This window comes from Trichosurus vulpecula, chromosome 4 (assembly GCF_011100635.1).
Source record: "Trichosurus vulpecula isolate mTriVul1 chromosome 4, mTriVul1.pri, whole genome shotgun sequence".
Classification (NCBI taxonomy): domain Eukaryota; kingdom Metazoa; phylum Chordata; class Mammalia; order Diprotodontia; family Phalangeridae; genus Trichosurus; species Trichosurus vulpecula.
Window position 1 is genome coordinate 258829326 of NC_050576.1, and position 12148 is coordinate 258841473.

At 43.5% G+C, this 12148-nt stretch overlaps 1 protein-coding gene across 1 annotated transcript in view; it reads left to right on the forward strand.

Moving 5' to 3' along the window:
• LOC118848595 (E3 ubiquitin-protein ligase SIAH2) overlaps positions 1–9602 on the forward strand; it is a 31601-nt gene extending 21999 nt beyond the window's left edge. Inside the window, exon 2 of the mRNA XM_036757553.1 lies at positions 7831–9602. Within this exon, the coding sequence (XP_036613448.1) occupies positions 7831–8388 (558 nt within the window). The 3' untranslated portion in view covers positions 8389–9602. The remainder of the gene's footprint in view (positions 1–7830) is intronic.
• Positions 9603–12148: the final 2546 nt, after the last annotated feature.

Genomic DNA, 12148 nt, shown 5'->3' on the forward strand with positions numbered 1-12148 from the left:
ACAGACTCTTAGAAACCTGGTTTTTCTCTTCCATCTGGGCAGAAGAGGAGAGTCATCTGCTCAGAAGGAAGTTCCATATACATGATATAGGAAGCTCCATATGTGACAGCTCCATATACTAAGGGAAGAAATCATAAGCTCACATTGGTCTTGAGCTGGAAAGGGGCCTTTGAGGCTATCTAGACCAATGCTTCTTAAACTTTTTCTGCTCACAACCCTGAGAAATTTTTGTGTGACTCCTGGTATATAGGCATATATATAAATTAGGTATGCAAATTAAACATTTACAGATAATAAATCATAAGGAAATTTATTTTAAAACAATTCTTTGGTATACATATAATTTTACCATTTTTAAAGACAATAGTCTCGAATCTGAGCCAAGGTGTTTCTGGAAGCCTTTGTGGGTTGTTGAGTGGAATGACAGCATGAGTACTGAAAAGTGTACGTGTTGTGTGTTCGGAACCAAGGCTTCAGTGAAATCACGTGATGCGACATGGGCAAGTGCTGCCAGAAATACCTCAAGTTCACTTTACTTTGTTTGATTTTGAATTAATTTTTGGTCATTGCATGTTCAGAACCCTTTTACTATTGCCAAATTTTTTGCAGCTTCCACATTCAGTTACTTGACTCCATATAGGGGTGTGACCCACAGTTTAAGAAGCACTAACCTAGCCCAACTGCTCTCACTTTACAGATGAGGAACTGAGACTCAGACAGGTGAAGAGACTTGCCCAGGGACACATGGGTAATAGTGCTAGGGTATGAATACAGGTCCTCTCATGTCCATATCCCAGGGTTCTTTCCAGGATGCCATGCTGTTAATATGAAATAGTCTTGCTTAGGACAAGGGTAATGGGATATGAGAGGAGAATGGAGGAGTCAGGTTAAACTTAATTTTTTTCTTAAAAAACATTGTTTTAAGCTGTGTTTTATCCAGACCTCAAGGATTTAGGATGATGGAGTTAGCACATGAAGGGATCTTGGAAAATCATCTAGACTAGTAAGGTCCAACTCAATTAGAAACAGGGCCACTAAACGTACAGAATTTACATTTTAATCTGGTTCAAGCAACACTGTGAGGTATATGGGCGGGGGTGGGCGGCATGTGGCCATCTCGGATCTAGAACAACCCCCTCATTTTATAGACAAGGACATTTAGTCCAGAAGAGAAGTGACTGCCTAGAATATACATGTCTGAACCCAGATTTGACACCAGATTTATATGTCACTTCAGGGTTTACAAAGTACTTTATAATTCATTTGAGTCACACAACAAACCTGAGAGATATTAGCATCTCCATTGCACCTATGAGGAAACTGAGGCACAGAATGGGCAAGTGACATGTCCAAGGTCACACAACTAAGAACCATCAGAGGTAGAGTACAAACTCCCTGAGGCCAACTCTTATACTCTTTGAACATTAATAAGTGAATGTACCTTGTTCCTCCGTAGTAGACATGGTTTCCTTCTTTTGAATCTGTATCCACTGTCTAACACTGAGTAGGTCCTTCATAAATGCTTGTTGATTGATTTAAGTATATTGGTTTTGTGCCAGTGACCTGACTGCTAGAGGTTGTGTTGTTTAGTGGAGAGGAAGCTGACCTCAGAATCAGGTTGATCTGGTTTCCTCTCTTACCAGAGATGCATACTGACTTGGGTGATACTAGCCAAGTCCCCTCCTAACTTTAGCCTAGTGCACTAGGCAACTCCTCAAGACTAAATTGAAATTGCAGGAGAGGTGCTGATTGGCCTTGGTAGATGGAGCTCCTCTCTTGAAGAAAAATCCTAGCTACTTTGACCTGAATCTTCACCAACTCCCATTTTAAGCCAACAAGAAAAAAAAATGAGAGCTGTTCTTTTAGTTTTTACAAGCTAAAGGGGTGGGGGTAGGGAGTGGTTATGTTTAATTTTGAGCTAGAACTCTCAATCAGAATGAAAACCAAATTTTTTTTTAAAAACTTTCTCCCAAATTTAAAATATTTCAAAGACTTTATTACTGTGATTGGGGAGGCACAAGAGGGATGGGGCTGGGGGGGAGCACTGGAGCAGGTCAGAAGATCTGGGTTCTGCCCCTTGATAGGTATGTACTTGGGCCTAAGCACTTAACCTCTGCCTCAGCCTGAACTTGTGCACACATAAGACTAGGTCCATAATATCAGCCCTGCCTCCTCTAGGGAGGATGAAATGACCTACTAGATATGAGAGCATTTTACAGATTGTTGTTGCCACCCAGATGCTTCATATTATTCTCAATGCCGGCCAATTAAAAGATGCTCCAGCAACACCAGAAAGCCTGGGCCAGAGAGCTCCGGTTAGGCCACGAGGCTCTGGAAGTGCCTTCCCTGCAAACAGCAATTCACGGAGCCTGCCAAACAACTTGTGTTGCGTTGTGCCTGATCTGTGTGGTAAAGGAAGGCCCCTTCCATTGTTCTGTCTTCAAGGCTGCATGGAAGCCAGGTTCTCCTAACCTCCATATCTAATTAAATCCTCTAACCTGGACAATGAGAAGAAAGGAAAGACCTAGACAATTAGGAGCCCTTGTGAACTGTTAGCTCAAGGAGAGAACCAAGAGTTTTTGTAGTGGAGTATAAAAATACTCCCTGTCTTTTTTAATGGGCTCCTGAAATACTGTTAACAGTAGTAAGAATCTGAAGCCTGTTACAATGGGATCCCTGGGAGCAGTTCATAGGCTCATAGAAGAAACCTGAATGGCCATGTGGTTTAACCCCCCTTTACAGATGAGGAGGCTGAGTCTCAGGGAGGTTTGTAACTTGACCAAAGTCACATAAGTAGCAAGTGGCAGAGTCAGGATTTGAACATAGGTGTGTGACGCCAAATTTGGTTCATAGATTTAGAGCTGGAAGGAATTAGAGGCCACCAGGCCCAATCTCCACTCAAATCATGAGCATCCTTAACAAGTGGTTGCCTTGTAGTTCCTGCCCTGCTCCCCTTCAGGGACAGATCTGATCATGACAGGCTGGAGCCCCATGATTTAACTGATCTAGGGAGGCCCCTCTACCAATATAGGTTGGCCCTTTCCCTGCTGACTTTCTAAGACTTGTCTTAGAAAATTGCCTATGACTGTGAAGGTTTAAGTGACTGGCCCAGGGTCACACTGCCAGCATGGGCCAAAGGCAGTACTTGAACTCAGGTTTTCCTGACATCAAGGCTGCTCTTCATCTGCTGTGCAAAGCCACCCCTCAGCCTCTAGTGCTGAAGAAAGGAAGCAAATAAGTATTGATTGGTCACTGTGTGCCAAGCACTGTGCTAAGAGTTTGACAATTCTTATCTCATTTGATCTTCACAACAACCCTAAGGAGGTGGGTGCTGTCATTATTCCCCCACTTTATAGTTCCTGAGATGCTGGGGCTTCTCTCTAGTACCTTCATCAGTCTCCTCATGCTTCAACTTAACAGCATCTTTCTCCTACCCAGCACCTTTAGTGTTATGCAGCAGCCTGTAGGTCATTGTTAAGGGCAAACTATTCCCAGCTGTTTTGTGTTAAAAGGTAGAAGGAACTTAAACCATAAAATGGTGACCTTAACTAGAGGAAAGGATAGCTACGCGCTCTCACCCCCAAAATATGTCGGAGCAAACCAGAAAAGGGAAAGGTGGACGCCCAAAGGTACAGCTGTGGTGCTTAAATTCATGAAAGCTCCATGGGAGGAGCTGTTTAGCCCAAGTTAGGTGATGATTTTTCTATTCATGAAAGCTCCATGGGAGGAGCTATTTAGCCCAAGTTAGGTGATGATTTTTCTATTTGGGTGACAGGCTTTTTTCTGTTTTGTTTCCAGGGTTGTTGGGGTGGGAGAAGACATAGTAGGCTGCTTTCCTTTGATTTTTTTTTAAGAGGGAGGCATGATCTATGTATAGGTACTCATACAGGCTTGCACAAGAGGAGACTCCAGGTTGGGTGTTAATACGTGTTTTTAAAAACAAATTACAGATTAGTTTGCAGGTTTGAGGCAGGGAACAGAAAAAGGAAAAAAAAAAACCAACAACATTCTTTCTAGATCAGCCAAAAGACAACTCCTTCCCATGGTTCTTCCTGGTTGGTTGGGAATAAACAGCCTATTTAGAAAAATCTTTCCAATTAAATTGGAGTGATTATGTCAGCCAAAGAACCTGCCAGGAAATGTCCTGAATCATGTGCCCTTCTTAACCAGGTGGTGGTGTCTAGTTGGGTTTTGTTTTTTTAACTGTTTGAATGTTGTAGAGAAAAAGATGCCCTACACAACACAGACAGACATGCACATACTTTCTCTCTCTCTCTCTCTCTCTCTCTCTCTCTCTCTCTCTCTCTGAATATCTTGATGTGATTACAAGTTTGACTGACTAGGGGACAGATATATCATGGCCTTTGTTTCTCTTACCCAGCTTTTTAAAGAACAGGCCTGGAAAATGAATGTAGGAGTCACAAAATATTTTCTAGGGAAGGGAGTGGTTTTTGGAAAGTTCTTCTGAAGATTATAATCAATTTTGTGATTAGGAGAAATAGGAATTGGGGGGGAAGGTGTGTATTGTGTAAGCCATCCCACTCTGCCTGAGGATTTGAACTCCTTGAGGATGAGACATGTCTCTGTTTCCTGCAGTCATTCCTCCAAAGCCCTTCCTCTCTTCCAAACTCCCCCATTGCAGTCAATGGCACCCTCATCCTCTCACTCACTCAGGTTCCCAGCCACAGTGGCATCCTCAGCTCCTGACTCCCACTCAGCTCCACTTATCCAATACTTGTCCATTCGTACTTTCACAATATCTGTCTCTGAGATGTTCCTTTCTCTCTATTCCTACAACCACTGCCCTGCTTCAGGTCCTCATTGCCTTTCACCTGGACTGTTGCAATAGTTTGCACTAGTCTCTCTGCTTTGAGTCTCTTCCCACTCCAGTTTGTCCTCCACTCAGCTGCCAAAGTGGTTTTCTTAAAGCATAGGTGTGTCTATATGGCCCCAAATTCCACAGAGTCCATACTATCTCCAGGATCACATACAAAGTCCATTGTTGGACACTTAAAACTCCTTGTAGCCTGGCCCTTTTCTTCTTTTCTGGTCATCTTATACTCTAGACACTCTTCAACCCAGCCACATTGGCACATTTGGAATTCCTTAAACACCACCCTCCACATCTTATCTCCATGCCTTCTATATCCCACTTTCTTGTCTCCATGTCCTCCATATGACAGCTCCATGCCAGGCTGCCCTCCATGCCTGGAATGCCTTTCTTCTGCCTTTTATTTTCCCTAGCTTCCTTTAAGACTTGGCTCAGATCCTCCCTTCAGCTGGTAGGACCTTTCATTGGTCCCTCCCAGCCCCTAATGTCTTCCATCTATTGTTTCTATGGTGTATGTATATATTAACCTAGCTAATTACATGTCTCCCAGTAGAATGGAAGCTCCTTAAGGTCAGGGGTTGGTTTTGCCCTTCTTTGTATTGCCAGTGTGGTGCCTGGCACATAGTGGGCACTTCACTAATGCTGGTTGCACTGATTGACTGTAGTCCTGGTTGGTTGGTTGGGTGTTCATCTTTCATTTTCAAAGAGGACCAATGATATCGTGGGCTGATGTCTGGACTTGTACATGAGCTGGATTAAGTAGTTCTGGGCATTAGACAAGGTCAGCCAGACTCCAGCTCTTACTTCACTGCCTTTGGACTAGCCTTTCCCCATGGCCTGGATATATTCCCTCTTCATCTCTGCCTCTGAGGATCCATACATGGCTTAATCACTCAGTTCAAGTGCCACCTTCTATGTGAATATTTTTATTCCCTGCCCCCTCCCTGCCAACTAGCTAATCACCTTATCTATGTCTCTCTTCCTCTCCCATTAGGATATAACCTCTGAGGATCAGGACCAATTCCATTTCCTCTTTGCATTCCTGTTCCTTAAAACAGTGCCTCTCTGTCTCAAGTAGTAGGTGCTTAATAAATGTTTGCTAATTGGTTATTTGTGTGTGTGCGTGTACCATCAGATGGGCAGCTAGGTAGAACAGAGGATAGAGTGGTGCAAGGTCTGGAGTCAGGGAAACTTGAGCTCAGATCTGGCCTTAGATACTTACTGTGTGACCCTAGGCAAGTCATTTAACCCTGTTTACCTCAGCTTCCTCATCTGTCAAATGAACTGGAGAAAGAAATGACAAACTACTCCAATATCTTGGCCAAGAAAGACCCAAAGGGGGTCAAAAAGAGTTGGACATCACTGAAAAAACTACTGAACTGAACAAATGTACACCAGAGGCACTCAGTGGATGTGTGGGGATGAAATCAAGCTCATTTCTCCTCTTGGCAGCAGAATGATTCTCAAAGCAACTCTACCCTTTTCCCTTGAGGAGGATCTTGGTGAATAGCTGGAGGACTGTGAAAAATAGAGAAGAATGAGTATTCTAAGGTGTGCTTGGGGTCTGACCGTTAGGCTACAGGAGAGACATATGTCCAGGAAGGGGCATCAAGTCATCTTTTCTTCCTCATGCCCAAGGGGCTAAGTGCTCAAAACCTACTTTTTTAAAAATTTTTTTTTGCAGGGGGGAAGGCAGGGTAATTGGGGTTAAGTGACTTGCCCAAGGTCACACATCTAGTAAGTGTGTCAAGTGTCTGAGGCCAGATGTGAACTCAGGTCTTCCCCACTTCAGGGCCAGTGCCACCTAGCTGCCCCCAAAACCTACTTTTAAATGAGAAGGGACCCAGGTTCCTAGCTTTCTGGTGATCACCAAGGACTCAGAATGACTCTTGTAATATCCCCACCTCAGATTTCTCCTAACTGTTTGGAACCCCCCCTTCCTTTGCACTTAGCACATCTGTTTGATGTTGGGGTTGTTTATGAGTGTGTATTATCCACCACAACTGCCATCAGTATGAGTTTAAGGACAGATACCTTCTTATTTGTCTTTGTCCTTTGCTTCTAACAGTACATTGCATGACTGATAAGTGTTTTTTCAATTGAACTTTTTAAGTCTATATTTGCTTAGTATTTGTTAATAACAAGGATTAATGGTGGCATTCTTATATGGGGTTAGATTTTGGTAATGGACAACTTATAGCATGGCCGTATTTCAAAAACATATTGATGCTTCAAAAAACACATTGCTTCATTTATCACTATCATCACTTAGAGCAAAAAAAGAGGAGTTAAAAAAAAACTGGACACCACCACCTTTCCAACAAGAGGAAGGATTGTTTTCATCTCTGTTCTCCTGAAGCCAAGATCAGTTATGTTCCTCTGGTTTCCATCGAGCCTAGTATCCTCTTTCAATATCTGATATTCATTAACACATTTTTTTGATCCTCTGTGCTTGATACTGCTATCCAAATTCATTTTTCTAGCATTCACCATTAATTTAAGACTTTCAGGAGCAGGAACTACTGGTATCATTTGGTCACAGTTTGGGATAATGAAGATCTTTTTCTCTCCCTTCTTTTCCCTCCTTCACATAAATAGTAAGGAGTGAAGTTAGGATTTGACCTCAAGCTTTCTTATTACAAATCCAGTGCTCTTTCTACTACACCACAGGGATGACCTTATATCAACCATCCAATAGGTATTAAGCACCTGCTGTGTGCTAGGTCCTCTGATAGATGCTGGGAATACAAGTAAAAAAGAATAAGACAGTCCCTATTGGCAGTGAGCTTTGCAAGTTGCCTGGGGGTGCTAGGTGGCTTACTGGCTTGTTCATGACCACCCAGCCCTTCTGTCTGGGTAACACTTGAATCCAGGTCCTCCTGACTCTAGGGCTAGTCCTCCTTGTTCTCTATCACATTCCCAACTCTCACATAGAAATGCCAAAGTAGAAATTTGGAGAATGCCAAATGTCTCATGGGTATGTGTCCTTCTCTTTCTAGTACGCCACCACGGGATGCTCCCTGACTCTTCACCATACGGAAAAGCCGGAACATGAAGACATCTGCGAATACCGTCCATACTCCTGTCCTTGCCCTGGTGCCTCTTGTAAATGGCAGGGCTCCCTGGAAGCCGTGATGTCCCACCTCATGCATGCTCACAAGAGCATCACCACCCTTCAAGGGGAAGACATCGTCTTTCTTGCTACAGACATTAACTTGCCAGGGGCCGTCGATTGGGTGATGATGCAGTCGTGCTTTGGCCATCACTTCATGCTGGTGCTGGAGAAACAAGAGAAGTATGAAGGCCACCAACAGTTCTTTGCCATTGTGCTACTCATTGGGACCCGGAAGCAAGCAGAGAACTTTGCTTATCGGCTGGAACTGAACGGCAACCGGCGGAGACTGACCTGGGAAGCCACACCCCGTTCCATCCATGATGGGGTGGCTGCCGCCATCTTGAACAGCGACTGCCTTGTTTTTGATACAGCCATAGCACATCTCTTTGCTGACAATGGAAACCTTGGAATCAATGTGACCATTTCAACATGTTGTCCGTGACGTGTTTTTGTAGCATTAGAAAGCTGTAGAGTTGTCAGGGCATCGTACTTTTACACTTTAATAAAATATTGTCGTTTTTAAAATTGTACTTAAATATGTCTTCATGTGTCAGAAGCTAAGATTAACTGATGTTTTATACCATTGCCTCTTAACCGCCCAGCTCCTGCTCTCCTTGTTTTTCTGTCCGTTCCCCCACTTTATACTCTCTTATGAGTCAACCCGAACACTTAACTTAAGAAAATTGAGACACATGGGTCTAACCTGTACATAGTTTGAAGAAAACTTTTAACGCCTGAGGCTCTATTACCACAAAAAAGAATGAATTAATTTGGATTAATTTGATTCTCAAACAACTTTTTGACAAGTCTTTGGTTCTTATTTGCCTCTGCTTATCCTTCCATCTCTCTCTCCTTCTGTCTTTGCTTTCCTATCTCACCTCCTCTCCCTTGCTCTTCTGTTCTCTTTCTCCTCTCTCTTTTTTCATCTCTCCTCCTTCACTCTCTCTTCTCTCCTTTTTCCTCTTCCTCTCCCATCCCCTCTTCTTTCTCCCCTCCCATCCTCTCTTTCTTTTTCCCCTTCTCTCTTCCTCTCTCATTTCTCTCTCCTTTCTTCTCTCTTCCTCTTCTCCTTTCTTCCTTTCTCTTTCACTTCTCTTTTTTCTCTTCTCCCTTTCCTTTCTCTTCCTTCCTTCCCCCAGCTTCTCTCTTGCTTCCCTTTCTCTCCCTCTCCATCTCCCCCTCCTCCCCTAGGTATAGGAGAATCCCTTGCCTCTCCTCCTAGAGTGTTTATCAGTTTTAACTGGAGCCAAGAGCTGTTCTCAGGGGATTCCCTCCAATTTGCTCTCCATTTGTCCTTGAGGGGAGGAGGGGAAATCATTTCATGTTTTAATCATGTAAAGGGATCAGAGTTTTTCAACCTGCTTCAATTGACCCTTGGCTGAGTTGTTTTATTCCCCAAGTTTAAAAAAAAAATTGCACAAGGAAGCTTTGAACCCCTGGGTGCTGTGAGGTAGCTGCCCTAGGAAGCAGGAAGGCCTAGCACTAATTTTCCTTGGCTCAGAATTAGCTGTTGATCACACCCTAGTCTAGACACCTTCCACATGGCTTCCTTGCCTTGGAGACAAACTCGATTTGGGGTTGTAATCGTTTCTTGCTATTTGAGTTTTGTTGCCATATTCACTTTAGTTTTCTAATAAATGTTTTGCAGAAGCTGCTATGCCAGATGTCTTTTTCTCATTTTAAATACTTAGTTTCTCACTGTTGTGGGTTTCTCCTTTCCTGGGGGCTCTTTTCTTCTGAGGTTGGAGAACACTGGGTTGGGAAGCAGAGGGAGCAAGTCCAAGACCTTGTTCTACTTCTGGCTATCTCAGTGACCTTGAGCAAGTGACTTCACCTTTGTGAGTCTCAGTTTCTTCCTCTGTAAAATGAGACGTTGGACTAGATGAGGTTTAGGGTCTCTCTCAGCCCCAGGACAATGGGTCTGTGTGATCCCTAGAGGAGTGTCTGTTAACAGACTTACACTGAGCCAATCTCTAACCTGAGAATGCTCAAATCAGGCTTAGAGACAGGAGTGCCAGTAACCAAGTGGTTTAATCAACCAATTTCAGGGTGAGAAATGCTCTCATAGCTGAAGTAAAAGCACAGGTAACTTACTGAAATCACAGGGAGGAAAGGAGGGAGGAAGGTGGATAATCATTTCATGGTTTCCCACGAGAAACCACAAATCCCACAATACAATTCTGGAGTCAAGTCTTTGGGGGTTGTCGTGATCACATCCCCTAAAGTACAGAACCAGAGTTCTGTGATGGGAACAGGTTCTATAATCTTTGATTTATTTCATTTAAGGTCCAGTGATTGTGAGATTGTCAAAGTTTGATTGATCAGTTGAAGCTGCATTGTGAGCTCTGACTCCCCAACCAGAGAGGCAGTTCTTGAGAAACTTAATTATTATATTCAGTACACGTATCATAATTGATTAATATAAAAATCCCAATTCCCTTCTCAGATCCCCACGGCCACTGCAGGCACCCCCTTGAAGGAAGGTTGACTGTCATTCCAGGCGATAATCAGTCTGTAGGAGTCCCACTCCCTACCCTACCCTTTCATTTTGACTGCTACAGAGTATAGTACATAGGATAAGCCAGGGTGGGTAGATTGCAATATGTATCTTTGCTCTTGTCACAGTGTATCTCCTCAAACCTGTTCCTCTTCTGAACTGTTCTATCTCAGTTCAAGGCACCACCATCTTGTGAGCCTCCTAGGTGCTCAATTTCAGCCCATAGTCTGCACCATTGTCCTCTCCTCATCCTCTCACACCCGATGCATCTGATCAGTTGCCAAATCTTTGTTCTCCTTCTCCCACGTCTCATTTGTCTGTCACCCCATCTGGAGCCTTTGTCCTGGACTAGTGAGTAGTTCAGCCTCTTGGTCTTCCTGTCTCCAGGCTCTCCCCTCCATTCCATTCTCCATACCCTGTTGCTTTGAGAGATCCCCAAAGTACAAGCCTGACCACGTCAGTGCCTTGTTCAGGAAACTCCAGCGGCTCCTTGCTAACCAACATCAAATAACTATTTCATGTTTATCTCCCCCCTTTTAAGTTTCAGTTTTGGGGTAAGCATTGTAATATGCATCATTATTCACAGATATGTGTATGTGTATGTACACACACACACACATATAAATTGTTGTGACTTGCCCTGGGTCACCCAAGTAGGTCTGAAGCTGGATTTGAACTCAGATCTTCCTGGCTCCAGGCCCAGCATTCTGTTCCCTATGCCACCTAGTTGCTTCTGTGTGCCACTGTACACACGGCCTTCAGAAGATAACCTATACATAAGAAATACCTGTGGAAGTAGTTTAACAGGGATGGGGAACCTGTAACCTTGAGGCTACAAATGGCCTTCTAGGTCCTCAAGTACAGCCCTTTGAATCCAGACTTCATGTGACAAACAATACACACACATCTGTGAATAACGATGTATGATACAGATATAGATATGTAATTTATAAGTATACACATTAGGGGCACATGCTCAAAAGTGTTTTCTTGATAGAAGTGAATATGATCAAAAAGGTCTGGAGAACACCTCCTTCGAGATCATCTACTATACCCCTCCCCTCACTTTACAGATGAGAAAACAGGCCCAAGGAGGTTAATTGAATATGCCCAAGATCACTCAGGTAGTCGATGGCAGAGCTTGAACCTAGACTCAGATCCTCTGGTTCCACTGTAACAATAATAATAATGTTGTTCGATCATTTTAGTCATATCCAACTCTTTGTGACCCCATTTGGGGTTTTCTTGACAAATATACTGGAGTGGTTTGCCATGTCCTTCTCTAGCTCATTTAACAGGTGGGGAAACTGAGGCAGAGTTAAGTGACTTGACCGAGGTCACACAGCTAGTAAGGGTCTGAGACTCAGGAAGCTGAGTCTTCCTTGTCCCAAGCCGAGTGCTCTTCTCACTATGTCTAGAGTACTCTATCCACTGTGCCACCCAGCTGTCCAACAACAATATTCATATAGTGATTGCTATGTGCCAGACCATTTGCTAAGTGCTTTACAATTATTATCTCATTTGATCCTCACAACAACCCCCATTTTAAAGATGAGGAAACCAAGTTGGTTGAGTACCTTGCCCTCAGATAATGAAGTTTCTGAGGTGAAATTAGAACCTAGGAGCTAGGAAGGGTCTTCCTGCCTCCACCGCTAAGGATGCTTTCTGTTCCATTACCTCCTGCAGGTTTTGAATTGGCAAAGAA